Raw genomic sequence first — 18,020 nt, 5'->3', positions numbered from 1 at the left:
CTGATTCCAGTTGAAGCATTGCACAGAGAAGTGAAAGCATTTCATACGCTCGTCTATCTATTGGTTTCACAGAGAAGAGAAATCCTTGCATACAAAGAACCAAGTCTTCTCCTCCCCTTCTCTCCCTGTATCCGCCATCTGCTCCAAACCACCCATTCCAGGTGCCAAAGGAGGTGGCTGCCATACTGCTGCACTTGTATGATTATGCACATGGACTCATGCATATTTAAATTATTAATTATTCCAAGTCCTCTTAGGATATTGAAGGGGTACGTGGTCTCGCACTGGGATAGAAATATTTAGACACTGGCAGGCACCTGCGTGACTTGACCTTTACGGTAGGGAAATGGGGGATTGTTTTACTGGTGTGAAATACAGAAAAGGAGGGGGAAGGAGAGTCAGGACGAGACAGAGATACTGAGAAAGCAAGAGAGAGAGCGATAGGAAGTCCCATGGGTCCTGACATACATTCAACTGACAGTAACAGATATGATTCTAAAGAAAGTGGTTTGTGGTACATTTATAAACGGAGGCAGCAGGACAGATTTTATCTCTCTGCCTTTAACGCTGTGCCAATTACACAGCATGTCAGGTAAGTGATTATCCCCTTACGCCTCCCTGATGCACTTGGCATCTGCCTTAAAGCATACTGTTGAATGGATGAAACGTTATGAAAAAACTGTTCCAGGCCACAACGTATATGGAGCAGTCAGCTTGAGAAAGGAGGACACATTTTATGACATGGAATAAACACCAGAATGATAACTAAAACTTGAATTGCATAAGTCAGTTTGAATAAAATAAGAACTGTGAAAGCCTACATTATTGGAAGCAATGCACAACAGAAGCAGTAAATCTCTTCATTGCTGATTTCACAGCTTCCCAGGATCAGTAGCAATGTGCATCATTGCTAGACGTCAGTGATAGATTTAATGTATCTGTCATACCTTGAACGTCTTGTCCATGGAGGCAGACAGCAGCAGGTGACTGAGATGAGGCACAGGACACCATTGCACTGTGTTGACTGGGCCCTGGTGGCCTCCCAGGCTCATCAGAAGCCTCCTTGGTATCCCTGCTGCTCCAGGCTTGTGAACGAGATACGGCTTTACTCTCGCTGACACTTCTGACAGAATTTGGCCTTCCCTGGTCTGATTCCCTGGAACTTGCTCTGCTGGGAACTTTGGGTCCACCGTTTCTACTGAAGAGGCAAGTCTCTGTCTCTTGGGGATGTACGGTCTGACACCAGACGGGACAGTGCGATGTCTTTTTGCTGATTTCAACCCATCAGTGAAGCTTTGCGGCATGTGAGGAAGAGTATGCAGTGGTGAGATCTTCCCCTGAGTTGCACATAAACTCAGAGGAGCTGTAGTATCTTTAAGATGCCTTTCTCGTGTCGTAACATCACTGCAATATTTTCTTTCCCGGTCAAAACAGCTCTGCGGCTGTGAATCTGAGCGCAGTGATGAACTGTTTCTTTCTGAGAAACTTCCATGATATTCCAACACTGACCTGTGAGGGTCAGGTGTGAAGCTGTGGGGGCTCAGTGTCACCTCAGAGGAATTACACCCTCTGACGTCTTGGTTTTGTTCACAAGACCCAGTTTGAACAGAAGCCGGCGCTCCCTCTCCCGCTTGATCAAGAGAATCATCCTCTGACTCTGAATCCTCGTAGGCCACTAATGAAGACATCTCCACATGATTACGCTGTTTGAAAATAAAGGGACAACAGGTGAGACGTCAGTGTAAGTAATCCATTAGAAGCCTGAGGGTGACGCCTAGTGGTTGCTTGGCGTTTTGCACCGTAAAGTGGCACAATTGTCACTTTGTTGCAACAGCAGACATCAAAGTTACCTGACCTGACAGTTTAACCACATGTTTACAAATGTTTTGTCAGGAATTTATTGTCATTAGTGGAGTGAAATGTGTAGCGGCCACCTCATGTAACTGCCAAGCAGACTGGGAGAGAAAACAAAGAAAAATCCACTATAGGCTCATTTTATATAAAAAGGAAAGACAACTGGATAGAAAGAAAATAGTCGAATTACGTCCTTTAGCATTAATAGCTAATAGCTAACCTTAAATGTTAGCTACCTACGTGGATAAGATGTCCCATCAGTCAACACATAGCCGAAACAGAAGGAGAGTAATAGCTAGCTTAGTCAACTCACTACCTTTGGAGAAAGCAAAGTCACTGTAGCAATTACCTTTATGTTGTTTATTAACGTTTGTGGACTTACAGACGTAATTTATTGACAGGAGACTGAAAGGCAACGCTAAATCCCGAATTTTGCCTCTAACGTTAGGTTATGTCTTAACAGCCACCATCTCTGCCTCGTGGGCTAATGTAGCCTACAAAGAAACACTAACGTTACCCGGTAACTCTGACTTCAGCTGCTGTACCTGCATCTATGGTTAAAAGTGTCACACATCAAAATCCCGCAAAATCGTTGGACTTAATGCAGAGTTTCAGAATAAAAGTAATGTTTAGCTTTATCCTCCCGTGACAGAAACCACGCTACCTACGTGTTAAAGCCTTTATTTTGAAATAAACCGGAAAAGGCGGCTGTCCCACCCGCACACGACATAATAATTCAAATAATAAACAGGCTTAATCATTGTTAATGTATCTACATTGAGTTTAACGTGTAGGCTTCTTATAAAAAGAAGCTGACAAAATAAAGGAAACCCTCTGCGTATTAAATGTGTTCAAAAGCGTTTCCAGTGTGGCAGTTTTGCGGTGATTAAACCATAGCGGAACTCATGAACAACTCTGTTTGCCTGGGAAGAATTTGATCCAAACGCTACCTCACGCAGGCTGACGCAAGATAAATGAGTGAGCTGAGCTGTCTACCGTGTGTGAAGAATACTGTACGGTATGCTGGGTTGTCACTGTATTTATCGTGAATTGCGTCAGTTATTCAGTGATCAAATGTCATTTCAATAATCTCATCATTTATGAAACCATCATTATCGTATCATTTTGCCCCTAGATCAAGTAAATCTAGGGGCAGTATCAGACGATTAGCTAGCTCAATAGCTGTACCAAGTTAGCTGTATGTTCACATATGGGTGATCATACATATGGATGCTGTGTAAAGAGATGTAATGCTAGCGCAGTAATTCCGTTAAACTCATACTAGATTCTATTCAGAACGTCTGGCTTTTTATTTATCGTATATATTTGGTCAGTAATTGCGTTTAACTTCTTTATTACTGTTAACATAGCCAGTGTGAAGAAGATAACAGACTATTACGGAGACGGGGAAGGAGCCAAGAGTGTAATGGAGCTGTACGAAAAACTGACAGCACAAGGAGACCACATCAGGACCTTGAAAAAAGCTAATGCTGAGAAAGTAAGTGCTTGTAAGCAACCATGTATAAACCGTGATTTAACTCTGTGGGTTAGTTTTTAAAGGGTTGATTAATCTAAATTAAATAGAAATACATACCATGGTAGCTATCCCTTTAATATCTCTGTGTTAGACCTTGTGCAAGCAGCAAATCAATGAGCTGGCCTGTTTTATTGTTTTATGGCCACATTAGGTTTTTATACAATTTATACAAAAATCAGTGTGATGTACTTTTATTTGTTGGATATTTAATTGGATTTGCCAAAGACAGACATGCGTTGTAGAGAAGACCATTAAGAATTTGTCAATTTATGTTCAAGAAAGTGTATTATATATTATATAACAACTGTGATATAAAGTTACATCATAATCTGTGATATCCATATAGCCATATTGTCCACACAAATCTTATAGTGTTGAACTTTTTTTTTTTTTCCAAAAACAATGTCAGCAGTTTTAATAGGGACTATTTTTCTGATTTAAAAAAAAAAACCACGGTGAGGTCTGTGGATTATCCACAGTAATCTGGGAGCTGTCTATGGAAAGACACGTGGCTGTCAGAATTTTTAAATATATTTTAATATAGGGAAGGGGAATATAATAGTAGGAGAGTGCAGGGATCTGAGAAAGAGATATACTAGCTAAAACCAAAGCTATCTGCATCACTTTGTAATTTGGCTGAACTGACCCTTTAAAATATAACGAGAATAGCTTTTACAGCGCTATTTGATTCTGTTGGATTGGGCTGCTTTTATCTGTGTGCTATCTGACAGCAGTGTTTGGGTTCTTCAGGCTGAGATTGAAGCTGCTGTCCAGTTGCTGCTAAAGTTGAAAGTGGACTACAAACATGTGACAGGTCAGGATTACAAAGCAGGCTGTCCGCCCTCAGAAAACTCTGTTGCCCCTGACAATGGACCAGCAGAAGATGACAGTGAGGATGAAGACATTGTTAACCCCTGGAATGTTTCCACCAAAAACGCCAAGGGAGTGGATTATGACAAACTCATAGGTAAGGTTCAGATGAGTGTTGACTTCACTGAAAAATCCTAAGTTTTTGACTCTGTTAAAACATGAATGTCAGTGATATATTTCTAACCATGGCAGTAATTTAAGGGCAACATGTCACACAAGATATGCAACAGCTGAATAATTCACATTGTGTCATGTCTTTCTTAAGTGAGGTTTGGCAGCAATAAAATTGACCAGGAACTGGTGGACAGAATAGAAAGAATTGGGGGACAGAGACCTCACCACTATCTACGAAGAGGAATCTTCTTTTCACACAGGTCAGCATTTTAAGAACAAAAAAGTTTATCAGTGTGGCATCTTCATGTTTTCCAGTTCCTAATTCCTGATTTCTAGTGTTTGACAAATTGTTGTACGGCACATCATCTGTTGTCATTCAGGAATTCTGAATCTTAAGGGAGGTTAGTCAGCATAGAAATATCCACTCTGAACCTTTGACTAAGCCATCATCATTGAGATTTTCCTGTGAATAGGGTTCCTATGCACTACGGAAAAATATCGAATTTGATTTGAGTAATTTCCAGGTTTGGATAAGTATGGGAAAATATTTGTGCTAACCTAAAATTCAAAATAAAAAAATATATATCATACAGTATTTTTCATATTGCTTGGAGCAGGTAGCTAGCACAGCCAAAATGTTCACCAGTCTGTGAGAGAGCGCGGGCCAGAGCGAGTCTGAAGTTGTAGAAAGCAAGAAGTATGCTCCTACACAGAGCTGCCTTTACACCTACATTACAGCCTGCAAAACAGCTCTGCCAACAGTGCCTTATAACTGTACCAAATCCGGACATCTGCAACCAGATAATGTGGCAATATCTTTGAGTTGCATAGATACAGTGGGAAGCATCACAATTTTGAAATGGCAAATGTGTAGGAGTCCTGTATTAGACAGGATGGTGGCGAGAGTTCACGTGGGAATGATAATAAATCACTTTGCTCTTGTTGCTGATTCTGGCAGAGATATGCATCAGTTACTGGATGCGTATGAGAAGCAAAAGTCCTTCTACCTTTACACTGGCAGAGGTCCGTCCACACAGGCCATGCACGTCGGTCACCTCGTCCCCTTCATCTTCACAAAGTAAGTTCTCTCCCTCTGTAATGCACTAACACCAGAGAGCAGTCTAACTAAAGGCAGGTTCAGGTCTCAAGTTATTATCCAAATCCTTCACCTGTTCAGCTGATTTTACATCGAGCTCTGACTGAGACTTACTTCTTTATTGCAGATGGTTGCAGGATGTATTTGACGTCCCCCTGGTGATCCAGATGACTGATGATGAGAAGTACCTGTGGAAGGATCTAACACTAGAAGACTGCCACCACTTCGCTGTGGAAAATGCCAAGGACATCATTGCCTGTGGCTTTGATGTCAACAAGACCTTCGTCTTCTCTGACCTGGACTATATGGGGTAAAATATGACAATTATACAGTTATTCGTATTTCCCCAGTTTGTCATATAACCTGAATCAGCAAAGAATCTGAATTGTATTTATTTTGTTAATTTCAATTTATTTTCTTCAGTGCATCCCCTGAATTCTACAGAAATGTGGTAAAGGCCCAGAAACACGTGACATTCAACCAGGTTAAAGGCATCTTTGGCTTTACAGACAGTGACTGCATTGGTAAGACAACTGAAAAAGCTTAAATGGTTAAAAAAAAGGCAATCCAATCTTTGATCAATCATTGAATTCTACTCACAATAATAATGTACTTCAAATGTCACTGCTGTCAGGCCAGCAGCTGAAAAAGTGCTGATTTTTAATGTGACATTTTCTGATGACCAAAATGTTTCTGTGTAATCCTGTCTGTGGTTGTATTGCATTATTTCCTGATTCCGAAGTGTAATTATGTTAATACTTTGTTGGTGGTGTGTGTTATTTTTTTATTCATTCAGGAAAGATCAGCTTCCCAGCCATCCAGGCAGCGCCAGCCTTCAGCAACTCTTTCCCACAGATCTTTGGAACCAGAAAGGATGTTCACTGTCTCATCCCCTGCGCCATAGATCAGGTCAGGACAATCATTAGCAGATAGATTTCCATCCAAATGTTTTGCAAATTTTAACGGAATTTTGAGAAAGCCAGCAAAGGAACTGCAAATTAATACGCGTTTCCATGCATGCGCGATTATTTGGAGTTGCAAAAACAATACAACATGTTAGCGTCGTCTTTTACAACCACGTGTTTATATCTATCCTCTCACTCCTCCAGGACCCTTACTTCAGAATGACCCGTGATGTAGCCCCAAGGATCGGCTATCACAAACCAACCCTGCTGCACTCCACCTTCTTCCCAGCCCTGCAGGGGGCGCAGACCAAGATGAGCGCCAGTAACCCCAACTCCTCCATCTTCCTCACTGACACACCCAAGCAGATCAAAAACAAGGTGCTGCTATTACTAGTTATTCAGATCAATAGTTACTGGTCAGATTTATGTTGCCTGTGAATGCAGACTGACCTGTGGAACCATTACTCACAGATCAACAAACACGCATTTTCGGGAGGAAAAGACACGGTGGAAGAGCACAGGAAGTATGGCGGAAACCCAGAAATAGACGTGTCCTTCATGTACTTGACCTTCTTCCTGGAAGATGATGAAAAGCTGGAGAAGATCAGACAGGTGAGGACGTGGAGAAAAAAAGTGATATCGTCCAAACTTTATTTCTTTTGCTAATCACACTCTTGCTCCCTCTTCCTCCTCTTCCTTTCTGCACACCCCTCCCATCCACTCCCCCTCTTTCAATCTCCTCTCTGCAGGACTACACAAGTGGAGCTCTCCTAACAGGAGAACTGAAGAAGATTTTGATTGAGACCCTGCAGCCAATAATTGCTCAGCATCAAGAGCGACGCAAGCAAATCACAGACGAGGTAGTCAAGCAGTTCATGACACCCAGGCCGTTAAATTTTAAATTCTAGCCTGCTGGAGCAACTGAGATGTCAACGTCATGTCACCAAGATCACTACAAAAAGGAATAATCAATCCACCTTTTTCCATTGAAGATAATTGTAATATGTAATAGGAAGATGGACATTTTTCCTACAGTTTGCTTCAGGACTGGAGAAGAATTGAAATGTAAATTACTGGCGCAATGATGTGCTTCTCTGTGTAAAACTCAGCATGGCATTGCCCGAGCCTTCATGCTAATTGTCATGCTACCTATGTGCTTCACGTTGCACCAAATGTACACATTTAATCTTCATGAAGTGTTTGTGTTCGCAGCGCCGCTGTCCATCGCATGAGCACTACTCCTTGCCCTGAAATCATCTCAGGATAAATGACGATTAAAGCGGAGTACAAATGAATATTGTCGCACAAATCTGCTTAGTGACCGATGACAACACAGTTTCACATCCACTTTGAAAACTGTTGGTTAACAAGTCTTTTTCTCACTTGGGGAAAAAAAAAAGCCTTCTGAATAATGTCACTGCTAACTATTTTTGATAACCACTCTGTAGTTATCAAAAGCATCTGTATGATAATGGGAGATATATTATGAGATGTTAATACCAATAATTGTTACCGGTAAGCTTTCAGTGTCTTATTAAAGGGAATGAAAGCAAATGTATTCTTATCAGCAAAAGGGACTTATTTCAAGGTACAGTAACGCTTTCGCTTCATCTTCATTCTGTCCCACTAATGCCCAGACTCATCATTAAACTCTACTTGAACGACAAAAAACATACAGTTTGAAAACAGGTATCAATAATATATATTTCATTTAATGTATGTGTTGCTCTGTAGATGCATATAGCATTCTTTAATATGTCGGTGGTCACACAGCAAACATATTCGTTTTTTCCCATAATATCCCATCCAACATATCAAGATCGACTTTTTGTGATGTAATGACTGCTCTGAATGCTTTTCTCACCTCACTCAGGTGTAACGGTTTCAGGGTCCTGGTACTGTGCGTGCTGGTAAACTGTCAAGACAGCTGTGGAAAAAGACATTGGAAGTGATTTCCATTGAACAATGACTTTACATATTCCATTATAGAGATGTTTAAAAAAAAAACACTGCAGAAACAAAAATTGTAAGCATGAGTTTTAAACTCCACACATACAGCCACAAAAAATATTCATACAAACATCTCATTTAATCTACAGATAAGTTGTGTTTGGATTTACCTGGTTGGGTCTGTACAGGGGTCAGCAGCTGTTCACAGATGATTTAAGTAGTAAGAAAGGTGGCAAAGAAGGATTAATCTCTCAGAGCCTGGGGTCCGTGGAGGGGCCCAGAACTCCTTCTTCATGGGCAATGATACTTTGGGTTCTGCTGTGAATTTTGTATAGGCAACACTGATGCACCCTTACCATGTAGACACCAGTAAAACCTGAGAAAAAGAAATAAAGGTGTGGAAGGAGTAATTGACAATTAAAGAAATTTTAAACAGCAACAAGTCAGCATACCAATGCATTTCAACATTATTCTAGGATTTTAAAAAAAGCAATACAAAAATCACTGGATACATTTTTGTCCCTGCTTTGGTTGTTTGGTGTGTTGGAAATTAATATGGACATGCAAAAGCCTCTTCAAGGCAATAAACATGTAAATTTATTAGCTTCACATGAGACGTGCTTTAAAATAAACATCAACACAAAATGCATGTGTGCAAATATCCTTTTAACAGGTGTAGACGCTTTGAAAAACTTTGTTTTCTGTAGTTCACACAGATACTGAAGGACGTAAATGCCACAGAGAAGCTGAGGGGGCGACTGGCATCGTCATGGCCTTGTAGAAACTACACCTAAGAGACAACATAAGCACAGTAGCACAAGAATAATGGGATGATAGTGTTCCAGATGTGTTTGTGTGGTGTACTATTGACCAGTACTGTAGACGCACAACTAACTCCAACTATGCTGCAGAAGTTAAAAATGTAGGCGTTACTGGCAGTTTGAAAGACCCTGGGGTAAAAATGAGATGCTGGGCCCCCTTTAACCTCCCATTCCTCCTGTTTTTCTACAGCTTTTCCACACTAGAAATCTACCTGATCCCAGAGTTCTTGTGTTGTAATTTGCCTCACCACATTCATTTAGGAATATTGAACAAAAGTGAAGTAATGAAGGTCTTAAAGCTAGACATGACTAGACCCACACTCTTAAGGCTCTTTTTACTATATGCAATTTGGTCTTATAGTTTTTTTTAATACATTAATTTATATTTTGTGTCCCCATAGATTATATGAGGAGAGAGTATGCTTTACAACCATTACAATACTATAAACTAATATATACAGCATATACTATATTATCTATTACATTGCACATATTGCTTATACTTCATACTGTGAGGTTTTTCACATTCCCTGGTCAACATTCCTGCACAAACTGTATGAAAAAACATTATTAGTGCAACATTGTCAACGTTACATTTATCTTTCTTGACTTTTGCAGTACTTGCTTTTATTTCAATTTTCTTCTCTTTTACTTTGTTCATTTTTGTGCACCAAAACGCCAAGACAAATTCCTTGTAGGCCGATGTGAAAATGTGCCTGGCAACAAACCTGATTCTGACTCTAATGACCATACAGAGACTTCACATTAGGGATGCAACTAATTACTTTCGTTGTCGATTAATCGATTAGTTGTCAGATGTCTTGCTTGTCAGAAACCAGAAAATATTCACATTTAAGAAGCTGGAATCAGAGAATTAACTAAATGACTCAAACTGACTAATCGATTATCAAAACAGTTGGCGATTTATTTAATAGTTGACAGCTAGTTATTGCAGCTGTTTTATGCAGTGCACCACACTGACGCTGCACAGGTGTGTGATGTTGTGCCCTGAACGTGGCACGCTAAGTGCTGTACACAGCTTCCCGATCAGCCCTTCCATGTGCGCCAGTTGGGCTCTCATACATGCTGAGTGCATCCACCATGACAACCCTGTTACTATTGAGGGTGGCGAGGACCAGCGGCGACACTTTCAAAGACTTTCCTCTGCTGCTGTCCCCGGCTGCAGCCAATGGGTGCGGGGGGCGGACAGCACCCGCTAGGGGAGTTGTCCACCTCCAAGTAATCCGATTGGGCTGCCTTAAAAAAGGCCAAACACGCTTCTTCTTCTTTCCTACTTTGAACCTCCGCCTCCTCTTGCGGTACAGAAATAGAAAAGGTTTGGCAGAAAGAGCATTTCTGACAGTGAGTGTGAGGACACATCAGCAATAAAAGAAAAAAAAAGTCCGTCAAAGTTTCAGCCAGCTTCCGACTCCGTGTGATTACCTTCAGGCGGAGGAAGCCGTTGTCTTCCGTTTGCTCAGCATCAGCAACGTCTGAAACCCAGAGGAGGATAACGTTATTCTAACAGGAGCTAACCTGCTTGGGTGAACACCAAGCCGGGCTTTGTAAATACAGTTTAGGCAAATTCTATTAATAAGAAAGTGTCCCATAAGCTCTTACTTGTCAGTCACCGAGTTACTTTGACAAATATCCAAACGTTAGATTTTTTTTTTTTGTGGGAATGGCATTGGACTTCGCTGCGGGCTGCATTGGAGGTAAGCAGTAAGCTAGCGCTGATGTTAGCTAGACACGTTAGCTAGCCGGGTTAACAAGTTGCAGCCAGCGCGCTGGTGGAAGCTAATGGTTAGCATTACTCAGCTTTCCGTTGTATTTTCCAGCGTCAAGCAGCGCGTGGACAGCTCCAGATGTAAAGTTAGTGGCTTTTCCCCAGCTGCCACGTATGAGAAACATTATTAACAGCCGATAATTACAGAGACTCCGAATGCAAACTGTAGCAGGATTTTTTTTCTTCCAAACTCGTGTGGAAATACCGGATGTAACGTTAAGTTTGTGAAGTTTCATTCCATACCTGTAACTCACACATAGGGAGTGGTCTTTAAGTTATGTGCTGTCACTACTGAATTAGCTTCGTGTGAGTTAAACTTACTCACGTGTAACTAAAACCACAATAAAACAATGAGAGATTTGTTTACAGTGTCAAAACAGTCTGAGGGTATGGCATCATCTTTGTTTCGGGATTATTAGCAGGCGGTTTCCTTCATCCTGCATTGTGAAATAAGGCTCATCATTCCTCGTCAGGGAGTGACCCTCCAGAGAGACTTCAGGCCCTACCGTGTGAATGGAGGCTGCTTTCTAAACCTTTGGGAATCTTGTCAGCTGTTTTGTCTTTGCCCAAGGCCAGGTCTTCCCAAACTTTCAGCACATCAGGGACCCCTGATAGTGTCAAAGTTTTGTCTGTGGGAGGCTTTGTGTTGTATTTGCATGGCGACGACCCTCCTAATCTCAGTTTGGGGACTCATGGCCTCAGATTTGTAATTGCAGTCATTTAATTTCTGTCTACCAGGTGCAGAAATATCACCTGATTTCTCCTCCTCATTGTCATAGATACTGTATATTCCCCTAAAACTCAGCTGGGTTCGCTTCAGCACTGCCTTGGACTGTTCGTTGTTCATTCACTTGATTTATACCTGCCAAATCCTGGTTACACTGAGACAATAGCAGGAGGTTTTTGTGTAATTACAAACTCATGAGCTCCAGACTAGCACATTAAGATGCTTATAAACATAAATGCAAAAGTACTACAAAACTGCACAGTTTAACTGCAAACCTTTTTATATTCCACTGTTTATACATGACTATAGTATTGACAAATAAATGACTTGTCAGGTTAATGATCATAGCAGAGGTATGTGTCAGGTCATAAGGTCATGGACGAGGTTGTAGACGTATATGTGGGCTACATTTGAAAATGAGATAACTCTTGACCAAGAGGTTTTAATATGACGTAGTCAGATGTTACTGGGGTATAATCGATTTTAGCTGAAGTCAAGGACGGGGGAGTGTAAAGCTTTCGTCACTGACTTCAGTGCAGTGACCAGCTGATTACTTTGCTCAGCCTTGGTTGGGGGGGGGGCTGTTTGCTGTTGCGAGATGAGCCACCTGATCACAAGCAATGCGTCGCTTGATCGATCGATAATTAGGCTACACTGTATGTAGCTTCAGGCGTGCATTGCTGTCATGCTTTTATCAGGCCTAGAAGACAGTGAGAGATAAATATTTAATTGGCATCCTCTAATAAGATTTTGAATCCCATCTCTTGTTCTTCAGGTGCTGCTGGTGTGTTGGTGGGACATCCATTTGACACTGTGAAGGTGGGTGTCTGCGCCATCTTCTTCACTCTTTACTCTTGTTAGGCAGCAACGCTGAGCCAGTTCTCTGCTGTTACTATGTCGTAAGTCAGACCACTCTGTCGGTAACCTAAAGTTACACAGTCAGCCAACACTTGGAATGACGTAATTGAGCAAGAGAAATGATTAGGTCTGTGTGTTTTTGTTCTCTTGGTAGTTTGTAAAACTCTTACATTTGTAGATCAGGATTTCTGATACACTTTGTGTTGTTTCTAAACAGATCATTCATCAGAAATGCTACTTATCCTTATGTCAGTATTTGTCAGCAACCAAGTACTCTGCATGAAGTATAAAGATGATCAGTTAGCAGTATTGTTCCAGCTCATAGTTAGTTGTATGCTTAGCGTCATATCAGTGAATGTATTCTATGTATTGTGATAATCACAATTTATCATAGGCTGTTTATGGACATTGGTTTCAGTTGCTGGCATTTTGCTGAATAACTCTGGTGCTTCCTAATTCAATACAGTCATTGTTTTCAACTAAGCACAGAATAAATACAGAAAGACTGTCTTCACTACTCTCCCATTGTGTGTGGTTTCTGACATCACATTTAATGATTCCTGTGAATTAACTAGAATATTCATGTAGGGCTGTTAACGTAAAAGAGTGCATTCACTTAATTTCTTTGAAAAGCCAGGGAAGTTTTAAATGTAGCACACAGTTGTTTGAAACTGCAGCCGTTACATGCATACAGAGATGGTGAATGGTTTGGTTGTAGCTCTGTTGTGCCTTGCTTTTAATGTCGTTTCTCCCCGAGCTGGTGTCCGGGGGGAAGCTGTCTTTAACAGCAGCAGTGTCACTGTGTTGTAGATGAGAGAGAGAAATAAACAACCTCTCCATGGAAATGTGACCTAGTAAGTATGGTCAAGGTCTGTTTTTCCCTCTCACCCAATGTCTTGTCTTGAGCTATAGAAATATAAAGAACAGAAGGCATTTTGTTTTTTGTTCAACTTCATTCTCGGTAGATTTTTTTCTCTCCCTCCTGTTACACCCCCCTTAGCATCCTTTTTTACACTGAAAACATCTATTTCAAAGCACAGTTGCCTGCTTGTTTCCCTTTAAACCTGTATTATAATATGTGGTTTGTAGCTGTTGTGGCTCTCTTTGGCCTTATCACCCTGTCATGCGTCTTTAACACGAAGGCTCTCATCCACAGGTGAGGCTTCAAGTCCAAAATGTGGACAAACCTCTGTACCGTGGGACATTTCACTGCTTCCAGTCAATCATACGCCAGGAGTCGGTAAGCGTCTGTTTTGTTTTGCGAATTCCTCTTAATGTTTAATTCCTTATAGCAAATTTTCCTGACGCTGCGTTTAATGTCGCACTTGTCGAGTAATGTGTGTAGCTTTCGCCACATGCTGCTCACCGTGCCAACGCGAAGACTGGTGACTGCGCTAATTGAAGTGTCCTGTTACAGTCTCTTCTCGAAACACAGGCATCAGCCAGCATGCTCCTAACATGGGGCGTTTGGGGGTGACAGGGGGAGGTGGCGTGCCTCTCCGCCAGGGTCACAGAGGACTTCAGTCCTGTATGTGCTAAATAAAGCTTTGGACATCGTGCAATTTGAGCTAAGCGGAGTATGCTTGGGCTCAGTGACTCTTGTGGCTGTATAGAAGAATATTTGACTGTAAGCATTTTGTGTTAGTCAGGTTTTAAAGCCTTTCAAACCTCAGACAGTGTTTCACTTGTTAGTGGTGAAAACAAGCATACTACTGTTAATAACTGTAAGAGTTTTTACAAGACAAATACACTGCGTTGGACTGTGCACCATGCATCATAAATCCAAACAAATTAACTGTTGACTTTATTGTTGCACCAGTTTGTGTGCAATGATGACTAATTTGTGAACACAAAATAGCCAGTTATTCCCTCTGACTAATATCTGTGTACATGCATTCAAATCACAGATCTAGATTATGTGTGGCCTGATGCCTTTTCTATGCATTACATACATTTTCTGTGTGTATCTAGCAGTTGAAGATGGCTAAAAAATACAATCCTCAGATGTCTCGATTGCAATGAATGCTATTAATTTTAGAGAGGTTTTTTTTGTGACATGTCTACATTAAAACACAGCTGCTAGCCTGCTACTGCTTCTGGACGGGACACAATGTTAACACTATGAGCTTAATTTTTAAAGAGTAATTAAATAATTAAAGGCCCTGATTCCAAAACTTTTGGCTAAATCATTGCAAACAAATGACTGCATGTGTTAATCAACAACAGTCTTACAAAGTGTTCCTGAGTCCATGTAGTAACATCCTTTATCCAATCACACAGAGCCTTTCCTGGATGCTCCTTTCGTAATACTATCACCTGTTGCCACCTGTGGAATGTTCCAAACAGGTGTTTTTGGAGCGTTGCACAACTTTCCCAGTCTTTTGTTGCTCCTGTCCCAACTTGTTTAAAAATGTGTTGCTGCATCAAATTCAGAATAAGCAGATATTTACAAAAATCAATGAAGTTGATGAGGTAAAGCATTGAATATATTGTCTTTGTACTATTAACATTTGAGTATTTACCAAAAAGATCACATTTTGTTTTATTTCTGTTTTAAACAGCATCCCAACTTTTTTGGAATCTGGGGTTGTACATGAATTCACAGAGCGAAAACAGCTATTTAGACTGTCCGTTACCTGAAGACTTTATTTTGCAATGCATTACGAAGTTGCATGTGTGTGCCGTACCTTTCTGTGTGGAGTGTGCACGTTATCTCCATCGTTGCTTGGGTTCTCCCAGTGGCTCCAGTATCTTAAGTCAGTTGTCCTGTCAGTGCCCATGACCGAGGCACTAGCTCAGAGCTGCAGTTTGTCCCCAGGCACTGTGGAGCAATTTGTTAAATGCAGAGAACAATTTTCACTCGGTTTTACTGAGTACAGTAAAGAATGAACGGAATGAAACAACTTTAATACTATGACCTTAAATTAAGGGAGTAGTTAAATTGCTTATTATTTATTTAATAACTAATTCGTGTGGAAACGATGAAAAACTTTACCTGCTGGGCTCTGTAGAGATTTTGATGCAACACAAGGGTGTTCCCTCAATGATCCAGTAATCTGTCTTTGTGTCTGTAGATGCTCGGTCTATACAAAGGCATCGGCTCTCCCATGATGGGCCTGACCTTCATCAATGCCATCGTTTTCGGTGTCCAGGGCAACGCCATGCGCAAGCTTGGCTGCGACACGCCTCTCAACCAGTTCCTGGCTGGAGCCTCTGCTGGAGCCATCCAGTGTGTTATTTGCTGCCCAATGGAGCTGGCCAAGACACGCATGCAGCTGCAAGGGACCGGCGAGAAGAAGTCCAAGAGGAAGGTGTACAAGAACTCCCTGGACTGTCTGGTGAGAATCTACAGAAAGGAGGGAATCCGAGGTATCAATCGCGGCATGGTGACCACCCTGCTGCGTGAGACACCTGGTTTCGGTGTGTACTTTCTCACTTATGACACATTGACTCGCTCCCTGGGCTGTGAGCCAGAAGACCCTTACATGATCCCCAAGCTGTTGTTTGCTGGTGGAATGTCTGGCATCTTTTCCTGGATCTCCACCTATCCCGTGGATGTGATCAAGTCGCGTCTTCAGGCGGACGGGGTCGGTGGCGTCAACCAGTACAGCGGCATTATGGACTGTGTCAGACAGAGCTTAAAGAAGGAGGGGTGGAGGGTGTTCTCACGTGGACTCACGTCCACTTTGCTGCGTGCGTTTCCAGTGAATGCTACCACATTTGCCACTGTGACTCTGTTTTTGTTGTACATGCGTGAGGGAGAGGAGTGTATCATTCAGGACTCTGAGCCACAGTCCGTCCAGCTGCAGCCTCAGCCGACTAGCATGTAAGCTGCAGCGAGCACTACTACAGTCATCAGCACACCTTTGGAGTGTAGATGGAATTTGCAGCTTCGTGCTGATCTCTGATCTGTTAACTGGTGTCAGTAATGACAACCGTGAACTGATCCTAGGTAAGCATCTACCCATGGAGCTTCAGCAAAGTGACCACATGTAGTATTTAAATAATATATATTTTAAAAGATAACAGCTGCACTTGTAAATATGGTCTGTTTTAAAAGTCCGCGGTTTTTGGTCTTGGTTTAGTTTTAATTAATTTAGGAAACTTGACGGTTACAAGAGTTATACGTGTATGTCTGGAATTTATGTTAACAACAGTTAGATGTGCCTTGAGTATTCAGACATCAGTTACAAAAAAAAAAACAATCAACAAGGCTTGGCATACTTATGAACATTAATGCATATGTAGTATTTTAAAGGTTTATTCATTTTAAGCGGTTGACCAATCCTTAATACTCTCATCATGGCGTCCAGGCCAAGTCATCCCCTGACTGGTACCCCCGTATACTGTGAGCACAACATTTCAGCATCTCCTCGTAGTGGTTACAAATACAAAGAAAGCCATGTACATGTACATGTACATGTACACTCTCCATGTACATTTATTTATGTTGCATTCTTCCTCTGAGGTTACGACTGTATATGTAGTTAAACTAAATTTGTGGATGCTTTCTGAAGTTTTAATCAAGTGTGAGGTTACAGCGCCCCTCCTTTTATTTCAGTTCTTTGACAACTTTAATAATCTGCTGTGGATTCTGAAGTTCATAATGTAAATATGACAGGCTCAGATGTGGCCCAGTTGCAGTATGAAAACAATCATGTGTAATAATTTCTTTCACATGTTTCACTATATCACACAATGACTGCCTGAAAAACCAAATCTGATGCAGTTCTTAATTTTGTTCTGGACATTGTAGTGTCCAAAGAAAGCACCTTATGGTATAATATTCAGCACATATGCAGTTAAAAACAATTTTAAAACGAATTTTTCACTGTACAATAGATTTTATATTTTGTATTTCCCACTAATGCAAAATTCTGTTATAGTGTTGAGCGAAAACAACGGCTTGAGACCTAAAGACAACAGATTTCAGTAGCACTTGTATTTAAAGTTGAAATGTTCAGTACCAAAGATTGAACCAACCTATTTTGCTAATGGTTCTGTTGTCTGAAAGCATCTGAAATTGACCTTACCAAGTTATTTTTTTAATCTTTGGACAAACAGAGTCTGGTTAGGACTCTGCTTCCCTGTCAGTATTAACCAGGACACTCCCTGTAGGACAGACAGCAGACAGGCCTCCCTGACCTCTGCACAGTAATGTCCTGTATTTTCTCAGTAAACAGTTGATAGGAGTTAAAAATTAGACGTTTTAAAATGGAAAGAGAACACAGCAGTCAAACACACACAAAACACCTACTTGCAGGTAACACGTGTATGAAAATAGCTCTTAATAGCAAAATAATAAAAGTTACTTTCCTCACATGTAGCCGCCACACATCCTCATATCTACATCTGTAGGTCTGAACAGGTGCTGCTGTTACTTTTCTTATCAGTGAGTGGCAGATGTTAGACTGGGACTGCAGGGTCCAAAGTGCAGGTCTGAAACCACTTTGGGGTTGTCCAAAGACATAACAATGTCCACACTGTAAATCTTTTTTTCTT

At 41.2% G+C, this 18,020-nt stretch overlaps 3 protein-coding genes and 1 long non-coding RNA gene across 8 annotated transcripts in view; 2 read left to right on the top strand and 2 right to left on the bottom strand.

Moving 5' to 3' along the window:
* wdr25 (WD repeat domain 25) overlaps window positions 1-6,915 on the bottom strand; it is a 24,051-nt gene extending 17,136 nt beyond the window's left edge. Inside the window, exons 1-3 of one of the 3 annotated variants that reach the window (XM_041953243.1) lie at window positions 5,586-6,915; window positions 5,383-5,478; window positions 948-1,703 (exon numbers count right to left, since the gene is read on the bottom strand). In XM_041953243.1, coding sequence (XP_041809177.1) covers window positions 948-1,688 — 741 coding nt within the window. In that variant the 5' untranslated portion in view covers window positions 1,689-1,703; window positions 5,383-5,478; window positions 5,586-6,915. Of the gene's footprint in view, window positions 1-947; window positions 1,704-2,094; window positions 2,137-2,203; window positions 2,390-5,382; window positions 5,479-5,585 lie in introns of those variants that run through there. The other 2 variants (XM_041953244.1, XM_041953242.1) reach the window with 2 other exon arrangements.
* Window positions 2,808-8,958, top strand: LOC121618010 (tryptophan--tRNA ligase, cytoplasmic). 2 transcript variants are annotated; one of them, XM_041953246.1, is made up of 11 exons: window positions 2,808-2,872; window positions 3,225-3,352; window positions 4,142-4,358; window positions 4,527-4,635; window positions 5,334-5,453; window positions 5,599-5,781; window positions 5,895-5,995; window positions 6,268-6,380; window positions 6,581-6,754; window positions 6,848-6,988; window positions 7,126-8,958. In XM_041953246.1, the coding sequence occupies exons 2-11, from the start codon at window positions 3,281-3,283 to the stop codon at window positions 7,282-7,284; spliced, it is 1,389 nt and encodes a 462-aa protein (XP_041809180.1). In that variant the 5' UTR covers window positions 2,808-2,872; window positions 3,225-3,280; the 3' UTR covers window positions 7,285-8,958. The 2 variants fall into 2 exon arrangements, with proteins under 2 accessions (XP_041809180.1, XP_041809179.1); XM_041953245.1 differs by having other exon boundaries at window positions 2,819-2,872; window positions 3,229-3,352.
* On the bottom strand, window positions 7,744-11,109 carry LOC121618013. Its single transcript, XR_006007428.1, has 4 exons — window positions 10,768-11,109; window positions 10,591-10,640; window positions 8,497-8,702; window positions 7,744-8,303 (listed from the first exon to the last, which is right to left on the bottom strand). It is a non-coding gene; the product is annotated as an uncharacterized LOC121618013 (long non-coding RNA).
* Window positions 10,482-18,020, top strand: LOC121618011 (mitochondrial basic amino acids transporter). Of its 2 annotated transcripts, XM_041953247.1 has the most exons (4): window positions 10,482-10,862; window positions 12,436-12,479; window positions 13,675-13,758; window positions 15,593-18,020. In XM_041953247.1, the coding sequence occupies exons 1-4, from the start codon at window positions 10,829-10,831 to the stop codon at window positions 16,346-16,348; spliced, it is 918 nt and encodes a 305-aa protein (XP_041809181.1). In that variant the 5' UTR covers window positions 10,482-10,828; the 3' UTR covers window positions 16,349-18,020. The 2 variants fall into 2 exon arrangements, with proteins under 2 accessions (XP_041809181.1, XP_041809182.1); XM_041953248.1 differs by lacking the exons at window positions 10,482-10,862; window positions 12,436-12,479 and adding an exon at window positions 12,489-13,372.

The sequence above is a fragment of the Chelmon rostratus genome, chromosome 15 (assembly GCF_017976325.1).
Source record: "Chelmon rostratus isolate fCheRos1 chromosome 15, fCheRos1.pri, whole genome shotgun sequence".
Taxonomy (NCBI): domain Eukaryota; kingdom Metazoa; phylum Chordata; class Actinopteri; order Chaetodontiformes; family Chaetodontidae; genus Chelmon; species Chelmon rostratus.
This window is presented reverse-complemented; position numbering and strand designations above follow the sequence as displayed.

Coding starts and splice junctions, on each gene's coding strand:
- LOC121618011 (XM_041953247.1), top strand. CDS start 10,829: ATGGCATTGGACTTCGCTGCGGGCTGCATTGGAG. Junction 12,480..13,674: donor ATCCATTTGACACTGTGAAG/GTGGGTGTCTGC, acceptor TCTCATCCACAG/GTGAGGCTTCAAGTCCAAAA. Junction 13,759..15,592: donor CAATCATACGCCAGGAGTCG/GTAAGCGTCTGT, acceptor TTGTGTCTGTAG/ATGCTCGGTCTATACAAAGG.
- LOC121618010 (XM_041953245.1), top strand. CDS start 2,829: ATGAGTGAGCTGAGCTGTCTACCGTGTGTGAAGAATACTGTACG. Junction 4,359..4,526: donor GGATTATGACAAACTCATAG/GTAAGGTTCAGA, acceptor GTCTTTCTTAAG/TGAGGTTTGGCAGCAATAAA. Junction 4,636..5,333: donor GGAATCTTCTTTTCACACAG/GTCAGCATTTTA, acceptor TGATTCTGGCAG/AGATATGCATCAGTTACTGG.